General features: G+C 52.1%; 2 protein-coding genes across 4 annotated transcripts in view; both read right to left on the bottom strand.

Moving 5' to 3' along the window:
- Positions 1 to 2,924, bottom strand: part of NUP214 (nucleoporin 214) — a 38,306-nt gene extending 35,382 nt beyond the window's left edge. For all 3 annotated transcript variants that reach the window (XM_005495229.4, XM_026798095.2, XM_014272873.3), the window contains exons 1-4: positions 2,802 to 2,924; positions 1,269 to 1,464; positions 465 to 616; positions 7 to 211 (exon numbers count right to left, since the gene is read on the bottom strand). In XM_005495229.4, coding sequence (XP_005495286.2) covers positions 7 to 211; positions 465 to 616; positions 1,269 to 1,464; positions 2,802 to 2,843 — 595 coding nt within the window. In that variant the 5' untranslated portion in view covers positions 2,844 to 2,924. The remainder of the gene's footprint in view (positions 1 to 6; positions 212 to 464; positions 617 to 1,268; positions 1,465 to 2,801) is intronic.
- Positions 2,925 to 4,696: 1,772 nt separating this feature from the next.
- AIF1L (allograft inflammatory factor 1 like) lies at positions 4,697 to 16,722 on the bottom strand. The gene is made up of 5 exons (XM_005495228.4): positions 16,565 to 16,722; positions 12,105 to 12,171; positions 9,073 to 9,114; positions 7,779 to 7,941; positions 4,697 to 6,143 (listed from the first exon to the last, which is right to left on the bottom strand). The coding sequence occupies exons 1-5, from the start codon at positions 16,640 to 16,642 to the stop codon at positions 6,056 to 6,058; spliced, it is 438 nt and encodes a 145-aa protein (XP_005495285.1). The 5' UTR covers positions 16,643 to 16,722; the 3' UTR covers positions 4,697 to 6,055.
- Between the last annotated feature and the right edge of the window lie 21 nt (positions 16,723 to 16,743).

The raw sequence follows: 16,743 nt of genomic DNA, 5'->3' as shown, positions 1-16,743 counted from the left end.
ACTCACCAGATGTGACAGCAGCAGAGGATGGGAGTGTGGCATAGACCTTCACAGAGTCTGTGACCTGCAGGACAGAGATGCTGCCATCGGACAGACAGACGGCCACCATGGTAGCACTGGCAGGGTTCCACTTCAGGTCATTGACCATGGCTGCACCTCCTGAGTCCTTGGCCAGTTTGTGACAAGCAAATGCATGTTTCTGCTGTTTTGCCTTTTAGGAAAGACAAATACACAGGACAGTCAAAGTGGAGCACAAAACAAAACACTCCTGAAGCCACAGCTCAAAGCAGTTTTGATCTGTCTATAAATTAATGATAAAAACAAGCAAATTTTGACCAACTCCTTTACAAGACAACCCTCAGAGAGACAGAAAATCCCACCCCAGCTACACCTCTCCTCTGCTGTATTCTGAAAAAAAACCCAAACCCCAAACCAAAGGCAAACCCACTTGGCAGATGCTGTACCTGATTCAGGAATGTGCGGACATCAAAAAAGCTGATGAAGGATCCAACCTCACTGGACATCATACAGACAGACAGGGTGAGATTGTCACAGCTCAGAGCCAGGTGCTGCATAGGAAACTTCATGGGAACCACAGTACTCTGAATATTCTCCACTTGAAACACAAAAGGAAAGGAAGATGGAATGAAGGGGACAAATTCAAAGAGCAGGAATTGTTCTTGTAAAACGAGACAACAAATTTATGCAATGATCTTCAGTCCCATGAACAGCAGTTATTAAAAGTAACATGTAGAAAAACTGAATGAAAGCAAATCCCTTCATCTGTATCAATACAATCTTGAGAGATGCCAAATTTCTAAGAAAAGAAAATGCCACCTTACTTCCTCAGTAACCTGAGTAATAATAAGAGGAAAGACTTTTGGCTTTATTTATGTATGTAGAGAGTGGAACACTTACTAAGGAGAATGAAAACCATTCTGCACTCAGGTGGTGGACCAGTGGTTGCTTCTCCTCTCCTGGACAGTCATTTAGTCAGAGTGGGTAATTCAGTATGAAAACTGCCTCAGTGTGTCCCTCAAATCTCACACATCCCTGACACATGCACAGGCTCAAAGAATGGCTACCAACCATTGTTTCTGCCTTCCCACACAAGAAAACGTGGCAATTCAAATGCCTGACAGAGAATGGCAAGGACTGTAACATGTATTAGAACCCAAGAGTTCCATGTCATAAACCCCTACAAACCTGTCTCTGCCAAATCCGTGACATTTAAGTGTGTCTTACCATGAGATTTAAGTGTGTCTTACCAATTTTATTGGGATCTTCTCCTGGCTGTTTCTGCATGAGAAGATCTCTGGTGTGGAAGATCTGCAGGCTGGTCCCTCCTCCAGCAAAGACCAGCCCGTATTTGTTGGACACTGCGAGCAGGCTGGAGCGCTCCTTGGGGAGGTCATCAGGAGAATCAAAGATGCGAACTTTCTTCAGTGCTCTGAACTGAAAATCCTGTTTGGGAGAGTTGGGAAGAGGCTGCTCACATGCTGCCCAAGAGGAACAGTTTACTTTGGCTTCTCTGTCCTGCACACCCAGGCAGGCTCTGGCCACTCCATCACATTTTCTGTCTCATCCATAAAAGACTGAGATCACACTATTTTATTTTTTTTTTCATTGGTTAAATCTCTCTTGTACCCAGTGCTCGTGTTCATAAAATCTGCCTGGGATATCTGACCTCAAGAGCACACCAAAACCAGCCAAGAGATACAAAGAGAAAGGAACAAAAAGATGGGACAGAACTGAACAAAACTTGCTGCTACAGGCACACATTTGCCAACCTACATGCTAGTAACTCCACTCAAGCTGAGTTATTCCCAAATAACTGCCACTAAATAAGTACATTCCTGCTATCTGAGGAGGCTGTAGGAAGTCAGAAACTTCTGCAAAGCAAACAGCCCAACCACCGTGTCTGTGAGGGCAGAAGGCAGCTGCACAAAGACCCATCATCACCCCAGGAATCTGTTCCCCCGTGTCCCTTCTCACAGCAACACTGGGTGACACAGGATGGGCTAGCTTGCTCCACACAGCAAGACTCCAGCTCACACTGCCCCACAGCCACACATCCCCAAACCAGGGGATCCCAGCACAAGGCATGCTGACAGGAGAACATAGAAACATATCACTCTTCTTGAAAACAAGGTTCCTCCAACTCTCCTTCATCCCTGAAACTGCTCAAGAACGAGGCTTGGAGCAACCTGGTCTAGTGGAAGATGTCCCTGCCCATGGCAGGGGTTAGAACAAGATGAGCTGTAGGGTTCCTTCCAACCCAAACCATTCTGTGATTCCCTCCCCAGGCATTAAACACCCCTCTACACCAAGGCCATGCCAGACCTCACTTTTCCACCCCACAGGCTTGTACCACGCTATACCGGCAAGTCCTCAAGATTGCCCAGAAATGCTGCAGTGTCCCTCACTGGAGATATTCCAGACCCCTTCGGACACAATCCTGTGCTGTGTGCTCTGGGACGAACCAGTCTGAGCATCCTTGGGAGGTTTGCCCAGATGAACACCGTGGTCCCTTCCAGCCTGACCCATCCTGCGGTTCTGCTTCACATACACTGCCAGGATGTCTCAAACAGCCCCGCCATATCCCGAGCCGACCCTCCCGGTCTGTCAGCCCCACGGTCCCAACCAAGCCTCCCCCATAACCCACCACCGCTCGCAGCCCAGGCCGAGCCTTCTCCAAGCCCCGCTCCCCTCCGGCTCCAAGCCAAGGCTCCCCGGCCCGAGTTAAACAGCCTGTCCCCCCGCCGGGCTGCCCCCACAGCCCCGCTCTCCCCGTGCCTCACCTTCATCTCCCGCTCGGGGATCACGTCCATGTCGTCCCCCATGGCGGCCCCGCGGCCGCGGTCCCGCCGCCCGCGCTCCGCCGGGAGAGCCCCGCGCCGCTTCCGCTTCCGCCGGGGCCGCTCTGGCCGCGGCTCTCGCTGCTCCGGGTCCTCCTAGCGGCTCCTGCCCTACCGCAGGTGTGCTTAGTAAACCCTCTTTGCACAGATTGGAAACTATCTCTGAAACCATCGAATCCAATCTGTGACCGAACACCACCTGTCACCCACATCACTGAGTGGCGTTGCTTAAACACCTCCAGGGACCGTGACTGCAGCACCCCTCCGGGCAGCCCGTTCCGATATCAAATCACCCTTTCTGTGCAGAAATTCCTGCCAGGGTCCAACCTAAACCCCCCTGGCACAGATTAAGGCTGTGTGCTCTAACCCTCCACACGTTCTGAGGCGCTGGGAGCTGCATGATGCCCGTGCCTCGCTCCATCCTGAAGGGAGCAGCCCTGACCGAACAGACCCCGCTGACAGCGGGGATGGGCTCCGGCCGAACCGAGGATGGGTTCTGGCTGTCCCTGCCGAGCCACGGTGCAGCCTGGCAGGCGGCTGCTCGCCCTGCCACCAGCCCTTGGTGAGCTGCTTTGATGCTTTTCCCGTATCAGTATTGCTGAAGGGCTAAGGAATAACAGACTGCCGAGTTGGAAGGGACACTCAAGGATCGTTAAATTGAGCTCCTGACCCTGCACAGGCCAAGCCCAGAGTCCCACCATGTCCCTGAGAGCCATGTCCAAACAGCCTGCAGCTCTGGCAGCCTTGGGGCCGTGCCTGTTCCCTGGGGAGCCTGGGCAGTGCCCAGCACTCTCTGGGGAAGAACCTTTTCCTAATTCCAACCTAACCCTACCCTGACTCAGTTTCATGCCTTTCCATCAGCTAAAATCCAGCTCCCTTGGTGTGGGCTGCAGTGGGAGCACAGGGATGCTCTGGGTCAGCTCCAGTGCGGGGTGCCTGAGCTGCAAACACAGCAGCTCTGTGAGCTGGAGGAGCCTTACTGTGCTCCAGGACCATGCAAAAGCAGAATATGGGGCCTTAATCATGCCAGGTCCCCAATCTCTTTACTCGTTCAAGTTTTGAGGGGTTCAGCTCCCAACCAGACAGAATGCCAGCACTCAGCACTATGGGAACATCTTGAGAAGGGGCTGTTTCCAGCTCTAGCAGGTCATTCTCTTTTCCAGGACCAAAAAGGAGAAGGATTTCCACAGAGACAAACAATGATGGCTTTGGGCAGTGACCTGAACTGCAGCAAACCACATCCAAGTTTCCCTCGTGTAATATGCTTCCTTTATTTCCTAAGTGAACACTAGCTCCAACACACAGCCAAGAAAAGCAGGTGCATTCCCAGAGGCTACCAGGCAGCAGAAAGCAGACATGGGGCTGTGATCTCAGGGAAATTCTGTCCTTTTTGAGAAACATGTGAAAAAAGTGCACACAGTAATTCCCTGGGAAATGTGGTCTCCCCTTTAGATAATTCACATCAGACAAGAACCTTGGGCAATTGCTTCCAGAGCAGAGGGAATAATAAAAAAACCCTTCCTTCAAGAGAAGCATTGCAAGTGTCTGCTCTCAATAAACAAGTTATTCCTTAAAACAAGCACTGGCACCTGCTTCTTTTTCAGTAAGTCAGAAAAAAGCGCCAACTTTCAGGAGGTGGCCTCTGTATTTCATCCCACAAACTCCATGGCTTTCAGTCAGTTATTACAGATAAAAATCAGATCAAGACAGCCCAAACCTATCTCCACGATCTGTTTAAGAGTTTATATTAACAGACTTGGAAACCAGCTCTCTTAATCTTCAACCAGTCATATGGACCAAACTTCAGAGGAGATAACAGTAAACACTGACACACTGTGTAGCTTCAAAAGATTTATTTTCAGTCCTTGAAGTAGACTGGTGCTGCTTTTGCTCATAATTTTTCTCTCTGTTACAGTTTTGGTTTTCACAAAAACAGTAGTGAGAATGTTTTTGTTGGTTTTTTAAATTATTTAAAAGTGCAGCCTTTGGCAGGAACAATCAGCCTAGTAGAGTTAATCATCTGTATTTCCTTAAAAAAATGTACTTACTAAACCATGATTTAAAAAAGTTAAAAGCTGTCAAGAACATTTAAGAAAAGAGGAGGAAAAGGCCAAAGAGCAAAGACCTGAATTCCAGAAATTGTGTATGGAACAAGGATCACCACAGTACCCAGAGCATGGATAGCACAGTCCCAGCTCATATTCCATATTTACAGCCCTTCTTATTTTGCAGATTTGAGGGTTTATCCATCAGGGAAATGGATAATCCCAGGGGACCAGGCTGAAACACATACAGGGAGGTCTGCAAAAATCAGAGGGACAGAGCAGCTGCCTGAGGACAGATCCCCATCTGCAACTGCTCTGGCCAGGCTCAGTTTGGTCACTCAGCTTCCTTTCACCTGGAGGTTTCACTTGCCCCAGGAATCCTGTGGGGCTGCAAAGGCATCACAGCTTGGTTCTGGACTCCATGGATGGGACAGACAACCACCTGCCCAGAGGTTACACTCCTGGTCGGGCCCAAGTGGTGATTTATCAGGAAGGGGGTCCCCAAGGTGGCATTAACCATCCTCACTTGCAGTTGGACCCCGAGATCTGCCCGCAGGATGAGCCCCCAGAGCAGACAGAAACTGTCCCCACTCCAACAGGCTGTGCAGGCAGATCTCTGTGTCCAAGCACATTCCCCATAGGATCAGGCAGATGTGGGAGGCTGATTTGCATTTTGGGGAGGTCAGGAGGGGAAGAACTAAGTCCAAAGTAGGAACAGGAGGATGGAGCAGAGAAGGCACTTATTTCTTTGCACCCATGAAGCCGCTCTCAGGGGCTTTGTCCACGTCTGGCAGCAAGGACCATCAGGAACCTGTCATGACAAGCACAGCTCTGAATCCATAGGCTGGGAACAAAGTAGCTCCTCGTCTGAGAAATGCAGGAAGGGCAGAGCAAAGAGTAAAAATCACAGGATATTTTTTGTTCTTTTTGGTCTCACATTACACTTGGTGCTACGGCTTCTGTCTAACAGATCGAGTTGGCTAAGGGATGCAGCAGAAAGACACGAGCTGGGGGGCTCCAGCTTCCCTTGCTGTTCCTCTAAGGCAGGTTAGTTGAAAACTAGGACTGTCCACAGTAAAGAGTAACAAAGCACAGGTAACCTCTGTTACAGACCAGCAAAGCAAACAGTGCCCATTTTACAGCCTGTCCTCTTCAAGGGAGGCTGGCTATGTCTCTCTCTGGAGGGGGACCAGAAGGTTTTCGGCTGCTTTCATTGGCTTTTCCTTCAAACATCATGACCCTGCAAAACACAACAGATATTGCCAATTTAAAAAAAAAAAAAGCAAATGCATATTTATCCATCATTGGGGGTGGCATTCTCTGCTGAAAAAGAGCATCTGGCTCCCCTACAAAGAGCACTCAGATAATCAACAAAGCAGGGAAAGCCAACAGAGGGCAGTGCTGCCAGGCTGGCTTTTCCAGCAGCTACCAGGAGTGGGTTCCCTAAGTCTCTGCTGGTTTTCCTCTCAGAGCCCAGGGGATTAGCACATTTTATTTAGACAGCCACTTCCGAAATCCCCTGGGCACACACTGCATGCCAAGTGCTCCTGATGCGTAAAAGCAAATACCACTCCTGGCCCACCTTGCACATAACCACACAACAGAGCATTCAGAAGCCAACACCGAACAAGCAACAGCAATTACAGCCAGGGGAGAGAGCAAAAAAAAGGAGCAAGGCACTGGCTGTAGGAATTTCAAGCATTTTGTAACCACTAGCACTGTCTTCCTCCCTGAGGACTGCAGCTACGCTGGGAATGCCAGCTGCCTCGATGGATCAAAGGGCTGCACTGCTCTTAGGACGAGTTTTACATTTCTGCTCCTGCTCTACAGGGTCCAACAGACAATGGGGTGTCTGTTAGCAAGAGAAGGGACCTGTTTGTGAAAGCTGCTGCAGTTGGGAGGAGGGATGGGAGATACGGGACACGCTGCAGGCTCTGTCTGGTTCTGTGGAGAAAAAGGAGGAGCAGGGATGTCAGAAGTCTGTGTCTGCTGGGAAGAGAAGCATCACAACAGAGACACAGCACACAGTGGGAAGAATCTGCCAGCAAATATGTCCCAGCTTAGAGAAACCACGTGAGAAGTGGATGCAAGATTCTTCCTCCCAACCTGCCCGGAAAGCTGGCTGTGTTTCTAAAGCTGCCTTCAAAAAGGGGTAAGGAGGATGGAGAGGATCAGCTCCTATTCATGGCAGTTTCAGACACAAAAGCAGGGCCAGCCTCTGAGCTGTGAAAGGAAATGCCAGGCTTCAATGGGATGGAGATGGAGCCAAGCAAGTGTTTGGAAGCCATTTGTTCGAGCAGCACTTTCAGAGCCCTGTCGGGAGGGCAGAGGGGGCCGTGGGAGGCTAGTGCTGGCAGCCTGTATCACAGAAAACCTCTCCCAGCATGAGCCAGCTGTTTTAAGCATGTGCCCCATGTCCATCTACTGCCCATCCCTCCAAGATCAGGCAAGGATGGAGCATCCTGCGGGATACAGGATGCTCTGTTATTCACTGAGGTCCTGCCACCATCCACAGGGGAAGTCTGTGTCCCCAAAGCCAGCAGGATCCTCAAGGAGGAGATGGGAAGCAGTCCTGCAGTGCTGAATGCCTGCACACCCTCAGGAAGGGAGGGGGATGGCTCCCATGGAGCACGTGGGAAGAAGCCTGGTGCTAACACACAGCAGGCAGCTCTGCTGGGAGCACTCGCCACTGCTCAGCTTGTACACCCTGCGTGGCACCCTGCAGACTGCCCTGCACAAGGATCCTTGTCTCCCTCCATGAACCCTGAGTGTGCACAGCTCCAGCTCCATCAGACAGAACAGCCTGTGCTTCCCAGCTGCCCCCAGAGCAGCTCAGGTGCTGCTGCTCTCCCCAGCTCCATCCCGCAACACTCACAGTTTGAGCACAGCAGAGCGCTTCCCAAGCATCAAGTTGACAAAGTCCTGGTAGGAGATGGTGTCGCTGACCCCTCCAGTCACCTCAGAGATCATCCTCTTCAGCTCTAGGTGGGTCTTCGGAGCCCCCAGCTTCTCCATCATCCTTTTGACAGACATCAAATCTGCAAGAGCAATCACTGCTGTCAAGGTGTGACCCCACAGACCAACCCTAGGGACAGAGCCATGAGTTCCCACCTGACACCACCTTACCCTGTGGCTGACACAAAAAGCCTTCCAGCACAGCTCACTGATACTCTGCCCAGTACAGAGCATCACTTCCCACTTGTGCAGCTCAGGATAAAAGTACCACACACTCAGAGAAGGGGGACAACTCCAAGTGCTCCAGACACACATGGGGACAGTGCTCTCTAGCTCGGATCGCGGTGCCAAGAATCACAAGGATGGGGAGGAGGGAAGCACCACTGGGGTTAAAGCTGGAGACAAACAAGCAGTGGGGAGCAGACGCCCCTGCCCATCGCCACAGGCCATTTCCTCCCGTTGCACTGCTGCCTGCTGAGACCTGCGGGCCCCTTCCCTCCCGGAAGCCTCAGCCAGGCCTCTCCAGCTCCACACGGGCTGCACTTCAGCTGGAACACTTGTGGAGGAGGGGAACGAGGCAGCTGCCTCCTGGAAGGGCACAGTGCACAAGTGATTACACTTCAGTGTCAGCTCCAGGCCTGCAGGAGGCTGGAACTTTATGTAACTGGTGCTTTCTGAACCCAAAGCAGGGCTGCTCAGCTGAGCCAGACTCACTCCCAAGGCCTTGGCTTCCCTCTGCTCCCTTCCTTGCAAAGCAAAGAGCTTCTCTGCACCAGAGAATTGCTCATGGATTTATACAGCTCCTGCCTCAAGCCAGGCAACTCCTAGAATTGTCCAAGTCCTGCAGCTTCCCAGCTCTGAATTCCCAGCTTTGCAGCAGAGGATTGAGTAGAAGGCCTCAGTGGAGAAAAAAGGAGAAGAAAAAAAAAAAGGATTTGGAGCAGAAAGAAGTGGAGGAGATCAACAGAACTTCAGGAGAACAGCACTGAGAAGAGCTTAGATCTTGAAATAGGCAAGGAGAGACGGAGGAAGCTGAGAGGCAGGGGCTGGAGAGCCAAGGAAGCCCCCAGCTGGCAATCAAGGTCCAAGCAAGGCTGAATACAGGAAAAGCCCACTAGCTTTCCTTCTCAACACCATGATGCAGAAGGAAGCAGCAGATTCAGCAGCTGACAGGCTGTGGCTCTTCGAGCCCATCATCCCTCAGAATCACTCACCAATTTCACCTTGGTTGTTCAGGTCAAACTCCATGTATTTCTCTGGAAAAGACACAGAATCAAGTTAGCAGGACTCTAGAGCAGGGGGGTGTGCAGGGCTTTGGAGCACTGCCTGCTTACAGCCCTGAAATAAAGCATTTGGTGATAAGATTGATATACTGCTGAATACAAAGTTCAGAGGGGGAGACCATCTCAAGGCCTGATTTTAGCACGCTTATCTCAACTCTAGGGCTCTAGAGTTAAGTTCTCTGTAATTGTGGCTGCTTTTCATTTAAGCTGAAGGAAAACACTGGCATGAGAACAAGGTATCAGCTGGCTATGAACAGCGTTAAAAGGTTTCCAGCCAGAAAAACAAAGCTCTGGAACAGGCTCCCAGAAGGAGTAGCAAGGAAAACAAACCCCCGGGCACTGCCGAGATGAAGCTTGATCGGATTAGGAGGGGGATTAAATGACGCAGTTGCCTGCAGTAATGAGGGACAGACTCCACAGTGCTCCCATCACCGTGCTCCCTCCCAGAGCAGCACCTGCCAGCTGAGATGCTCAAGGACCACATCAAGAGGGTGAAGCCAAGAACATGCCTGGGCACAGTGATGCTGGAGCAGGTTGTTTGCCCTTCCAGCCTGCTGTCAAACACTGCTGACTCGAGCAACTCTGGCATTGTCAGAGAGAGGCAGAGCCTGCTCCAGAAGGTCTGGTTAGCTTTGCAGGACAAAAACTTGCATGCTGCAACAGGCAGAGCACTGATTTGAGTTAGAAAATTCAGGAATTCAGTCCTGTGCAGTTTCTGCCCTTTGAAGTGGCACACCTGAGCTTCCTACACACCCCCATCTCTTGATAGCTGTTCCCCATTTAGACTTTAAGCTCTTCAGGCAAGGATTTGTCTGTCTTACAGACCATACAGCTCCCAGCACCACAGGAGGCCCCCATCACCTCAGCTCGACTAAATGGAAAGAGCAAAATGCCTGCTGGCACCATCCATCCATGCTGAGCTGGAGAAATCACCCTGCAGTGAGCACTCACTCCCCACACCAGCCTTGGAGGACTCAAAATAACCAAGCCCTTCCAGGCTGCTCCTTTGCCCCAGGAAGGAAAATGGAAAACACCTTTTGCCTCTGTTCCAGGAACACCAGCAGGTATGTGAGGATGAACACAGAAGTGGCAGGCTAATTTAAGGAGCCAAAGGGAAGAGTGGTTATTTCACACAATGGAGTCTTCCCAGGACCTGCTTCTAAAGGAAATTGTTGGGATAACTGGACCGATGGGAAGAAGGCAAAGGAATGGCTTGGCATGTCTTCACCTGGGTCTCAGCCCATGGATTACTGCTGCCATGAGCTGACCAGGACAGAATACCATGGGCAGGAAATACCATGTACAAACCAAAGCTATTCATGCTTCAGGCTGGAGTAAATGTCTCACATCAAGCATCAAACAACCAATCCTAGAAGAAATCAGGGCTGTAACACACAGCCCTGATTAGGGGCTGATGTGGGACTGCCTCTCCCCACTCTCTGCCTCACCAGAATGACCTTGTGCATTTTAGCTGCCACCTCCCTCACCAGGGTCAGGCACCCCTGCATATGCCTGGGGCACAAACCCTGCTCTGCCATGTCCATGCCCAGCCCATGTTTTCTTTTCTTCTGAGCTGACACTTAGCCAACAGTGCAGAGAACAGAGGCAGCTTTACACCAGCCTCAGCTCACACATTCACATTTCCCTCCCACCCCAGCAGCAGGGATATAGTGGGGCAAAAACCATGCACGGTCCCTCCCTCACAAACACATTTACACAAACACTGCATGGGGGCTCCATCTCTGCCTCCCCCAGGCTGGGAGGAGGAAGTGGGAAGGACAGCAGAGAAGAAATATTCCCCCCATCATCACACAATGAGCTGATTGTTGGGGGAGCTGGAGGAGGCCTTGGAGAGAGGGACGGGCCACGGAGACAAACTCACGAGGCAGCAGGAAGAGATGCCAAAGGCTCTCGTTACAGGGAATTCTGCGCCTGTGACCTACAGTTGCAATGTTTGAAGAGCCCCAATTGTGATGGGAAAAAATAATGCGGGGCTGCAGCCAAAAGCCAAAGCTGCACAAAAGGCAACACAAAGAGATGGGGGAGCACAGGAGGCTCCTCTGTGCCCAGCAGTGTAAGGGATCACAAAACGCCAGCCAGCTTCTTCCTCGCTGGATTGCAAAGCCAAAATTCAAAGGGAAACAGCAGACAATGTCTGAAATGGAAGCAAGGTCAGGTTTTATTTGGTTAGAGCCAGGTTGAGCACAAGCCTCGAGGCAGTGTGACGCAGGCATGTTTTCCCAACTGCCTTCAGCCACTGCTTGGAAAGAAAGTGGGTACACCAGAATAACCCTGCCAGATCTTGTCCTCTAACCAGTCTGAGGACAAGCTCCAGAGGACTCCAGGCTTTTGAGCTGTTTCTCTATCCCCTGTCCCAGAAAAAGGCCCAAACCTAAGCCCTGGATCTGCTGACCCACTGGAGTCAGGCTTTGGCCAGAACTAGACATATCAGTGCTGTGTTCCCTCTGCTGTCAGGGGGCTGGGAAAGAACTAAAACTTTTGGAGAGAGGAAGTCCCCAACTCCTCCAGAAAGCAGCTGACACTTCTTTGTGGAATGAGGCCCTCCTACATATTGGAAAAACAAAAAATAGAGTCCAGCTATTGCATTGCCCGTTATGCCAGTTAGCTTGCTGGGTAACTAGACAGAAACCATCCTCCTTTGCTGCTCCCCAAGGTTTTGCTCACACAGCAGGTTTTGTAGTAACAGCAGCTGCCAGGCAGGGTGTCTGTAGGGTGACAAATCCCTGCCCTGCAAGCAGGAGAAGCACAAAGGCTTGTGTGGAAAACACCTCTCCAGAGAGTTTCACCAAGTCCCACAAGCAAGGGGGAAGGCATCCATCCCAGCTCAGTCACTTGTATTTGGCCGAGAATCTCAGGCTGGTGACACCCAAGTGCTGAGGAAAATAATCTGGTTCAGAGCAAACAGTAAGGCCCAAAGGACAGGGCGACCCTCCAGTTCTCACCTTTGAACACTGCCAACTTCTCCTCCAGGCCTTTTTCATTACTGAACTTTGGGTCACAGAGGAACTCCTAAAACAGAAAAAAAAAATATCCTCAAGGTTAAAGGTGTGAAAACACCCTGGAGGACACCTCCAAAGCCAGAAGATTCACAATTCCCAGAGAGTCACAGCTGAGCAACACCACCAGGAGACTTGAAAATGGGCTGAATCCCTCCACACCTTGTCATTAACATTCCAGTGCAAGGGGAATCCCTCTGATGTCTCAGATTTCCCACCAGCAGCTTGAGGGAGGACTGGACCCCACCTGCCTTTGGAAAACCTGCATGAAAGCCCCTGTTCTTGCTCACCCAAGGTTTCAGCTCTCCCCATCTCTGCTTAAGCACACTTAGCATGTGGATTGGGCACTTATTTCCAGCAAGGGCTCCTAGTCCTTGCAGAAAGCACTCTTATCTCAGATTTCAAACTCTTAGATAAACTCAGAGGGGTTGCAAATAGAGCAGGCAAAGTTTGCAGAATGTCATATGCCCAAGAGGACGGGTATTTTGGGCTCAGGAACTCTTATACCAAATATCCATTTTCTCCCTCTACCCTGCTCACTTCTGGTCACTTGTCCCTAGCCCCACCTCAAAAACCTTGAGATAGCCAAAAGAACAGACCACAGCTTGCACAGCCAGCTCTTGTGCTGTGCCCTGCCAGCAGCACTCCCCACAGCTGTGACCAGCAGGGTCTTGCTCCTGTCCCTGCCCTCCCACACCAGCTCCAGCCCAGCACAGCTTAATGACTCGATCTGTGTTCAGCACAACACCACATTCTTCAGTGCAGAAATCATTAACATCTGCACAGCTTATGCATGGCCTGCCCAGGACAAACCCCTCGAGGGGTGAGTGGATGGAGGGCTGAGGCTGTTCTCTACGCTGGGAATGTGTTCCTCACCACTGCTCCCCATGCTCATGGGGAAGGCAGGAGTGTGCTGATCACTTGGTAATGCTAATCGTGCTCCTGTGCTCTGGGTCCCACACACCTGGAGCTGCTCCCTCCTTCCTCACTGGTACAGGGGAGCTTGGACTGCTCAGGGAATCCTCAAACCTTCACTGCCACTTAAACACTGCAAGTCTTTTCCCTGCAGCTGAACTAGGTTTTTGTAGGAAGCCCACTAGGACAGAAGTGACTGCCACCCCCTCCTCCCACCCCAGAAACTCCAGATGGGACACCAGACACCATGGCCACAAAACCAGTGCGACACTGGCTTCCCTCATCACCGTGGTCACCAACTCAGATGGAGAGCTGTGGTGAAAAACAACATTTCCAGTTCCTTCTTTTGCTCTCCTTTGCAAACTCAGTTTCATTTAGCTCAGTTATTTCTACCCAGGGGTATCATTTACCAGCCCAACACAAAGGGCCCAATTCAGCTTTGAGACCTGGGCCCAGGCAGCAGCAGGAGTCACCAGAGACCAGAGTAGTGTTACCTGCTGCCATCACCACTGAACAGCCTCTGCAGAAGGCAAACATCACTGAAAGCCAAAACAGGGCCAAAACACCTCCTGGCCACTAGGCCACAGCTTCGTTCCTGCCCTGCAGGAGCAGCAAGCAGCTTCCACCTCCCAGCAGGACAGGGGATGTGAGGACACAGCACAGAGTCTCTCTGGGAGCAAAAAGCGGGACAGAAATGGTGAAGATTGAAGGGAATGCATCCAGACCTGATGGCTGAAGGATACATGCCCAGGAGCCACCAGCCCTGGCAAAAAAGCAGCACAGGTGACACTGCACACAGCATTAGGGCTCAGTTCCCTTGTGCTTCAACTGGAGGGGGGCTGGAGAGCCCGCCAGCACCACAGCTCTGCTCCAGGTGCAAGGAAGCAACAAGGGGCTGTACTTGAAAGGCATTCCACTCTCCACATTGTGTGTGAGCCGGGCTGTGACTGTGATAAGGAAAACACTCACAATGGCACACAGGAATTCAGTCCCCAGGGCCCGTGACTCAGAGTGGCTGAAAGTTCCTCCTAGAGCCCGGCTGAAGTTTCTCCTAGAGCCCTTTGCTAAAGTTCCCATTTTAAGGAGCATGTTCTATTAATAAGAACTGCTTTAAAAGCCTCTCCCCTGCTCCTGCCCTGAACAGCCTTTCTTGAGCTCTTGACTTTTCTAAGCCAATAAACTCAGTCAGACAAGCCCCAGTTACCTGCAACACAACCTGAGCAAAGCCAGATCCATCCTTGCTCCCCAAAAAGGTGCCTCCAGCTGGCAGGCCAAGCTCTCACAGGGGTGTTGAAGTGCTGAATGCCAGCCACCCTGCCTGCAGGGGCTGGGAAGGGCTGAAGGATGCTCGTGCCTGCCCTTGATGGGAGAAGCAGGCACCTGCTCTCTAACAGGCTGAATTCCTTCCCTGCAGCCCAGAGCATTAGAAGGTAAAACAAGGTTGAAACTAATCTGTGCTGGATTAGACCTGCCACCTTGATGCACGAGGCTGGACAATGTGATTGCATTGCCTGAAAAGAGGGGAAAACCAAGAGGGGAGCCCACAAGAGTGGTTCAGGCTGGAAGAGAGGAGCCAGCACCAGGACTCAGCTATCCTTCAGCAGCACATGTGCACTCAGCCTTCTGCCTGCCAGACCCATATCCCAGAGAGAGCTCTGGGGTAGAAACCAGCCAGGAAAACAGGGCTGGAGGGAGCTAAGTGTTAGGATGAGACAATGAGATTAAGCCTGATAGGAATTTGGCCTGATGGGTTTTATTAGGAGCACTTGACTGTTTTACAGCCCTAGGGCTCTCCAGTGCTGGGGAAAACCCCGTCCCTGGCTCCAGCCACAGTATCAGCCCAAGTTTCTGTATCAGCTGTTTGTCAGGGCGGTGTGAGGCTGTTTGCTGCACTCCCCCATTGCCACACAGAGCTGGCAGAGCACAGCAGCGTGGGGGTTGCTGCCCAGAGCACAATGGCTTCTGAGGATCCACGGGCATCTGCCACCCGTGCTATCTGCAGCTCGGTTTTGAACTGCTCAAACCCCAGCTCGTAGCGCTGAGCCAGCACACAGGGCAGCAAGGGTGCAAACAAGCAGCTCTGTCAGTGGGAAGTCACACAGCTTGTTTCATTTCTGTCACCCAAACCTCAGCCAAAGAAAAGGCCAGAAGTGATGTCAGCTTAGGGGAGAGATAGGGAACCTGTCCCCTCTGTGGGAACAGCCCTGAGCCTGGGGACACAGCAGTAGCACACCCCCAGCATCACAGCTTCCCAGGCTCAGTCCTACAGCTCCCACCAGCTTAAGGATCATGCATCCACCTTGTGCTTGTGTGATGCTGGAGGCTCTGGAGAAGCAAAAGCTGCAGCAGTAGGTACAACACAGTCCCTTGAGCCCCAGCCTAAGGGCCAGCACCCCCTCGGCTAGGCAAGATGCATTAGACCCAGCTACACACCTTGGTGCGGGGTGTACCGTGCCTGCCTTTTAGCTGCAGGTTACAAAGGCTCCATTTTAACCAAGTGCTCTTATTCCACACCTTATGCCTGACATCTCTTTTTCCACAGCACATCCTAATTTCTAGTTAATTGAGTAATTTCTAATGACTTAATTCCCTCCCCAGTGATCTAAACTTCACCTCTACTGTCTCACTGGAGGAGCATATTGCTACTTTTCATAGCTTAGTCAGTGTGAGGGCAAGGTGAGCCCATCTCCTCTAGGCTTTCATCTTGTACAGCAATTTGATTTCTGTACTTGTAACACCAAGGTGTCACCAACTAAAGGAGCACCTACAAAGTGCTAGAAATCCCAGCACTGTTTGCTTCGAGATTAAAACCTTCTTTTCACCCTCAGAACTGCTCTTAGCTGGGAGGGATGCCAACAGAGCTGCCCCAATAACCATGCCAAGCAATGGACGGGGTAAGCCTGGAGCTCGGGGGAAAGGACCTTGCCTGACCCTGGCATGAAGGGCACGAAGCCCAGTGCACTTTGCACTAATCCAGGAGGTTCCATTCCCCCTGCCCGAGGCTTGCGGGACGTCCAGCCATCCCGGGCAGCCCGTTCACCCGCTGTAATGAAAAGCTAGGAAGACTGGAGTCAGCTCTGAGCAGCAGAAACTTCTCATTCCGGGAAGGAAAAGTTGAAGTGCTCGATACAGCAGAGAGGAGGTTGAAATCCTCCAGGAGAACAATAGCCCCCATTCTTGCCGGAGCACGTTCCCAAAGGGAATTCCATAGCAGCCAGCCCCCGGGCGCCCACCAGCCCGCTCGGACCTGCCGATGTGCGATGCACGGGAGGAAAGAGCCGCCTGAGAGGGCAATACCAGCGGATGGAGAGCGATCCCCGCAGGAACCCCGCTTCCTCCTGCGGCCGGATCCCCTCCCCAAAGGCGTTTGGGCAGAGGGGTCTCCAGCTCCTCCTGCACCCACCGCCCCCCTCCTCCTCCTCCCGCCCCCTCCGCAGCCCCCTCCCCATTCCCCACTCCCCACAGGGGTCGGGAGGCGGCCCCAGCCCCACCTTGTTGATCTCGTCCAGCCGCCCGTCGTGCGGGGCTCTCCGCAGCCCCCCGCCGCTCGGCCGGCGCGGAGCCGCCATCGCACCGAGCCGCCCGCGCCCGCCGCCGCCTTAAATAGGGGCGGGCAGGGCCGGGCCGGGCCCTCCGCCCCCCGCCCTTAACCCGTTCCCCGCCCCGCACC

Source organism: Zonotrichia albicollis, chromosome 21 (assembly GCF_047830755.1).
Source record: "Zonotrichia albicollis isolate bZonAlb1 chromosome 21, bZonAlb1.hap1, whole genome shotgun sequence".
Classification (NCBI taxonomy): domain Eukaryota; kingdom Metazoa; phylum Chordata; class Aves; order Passeriformes; family Passerellidae; genus Zonotrichia; species Zonotrichia albicollis.
Note: the sequence above shows the minus strand (reverse complement) of the source record. Positions and strands in the feature narration are given on the sequence as shown.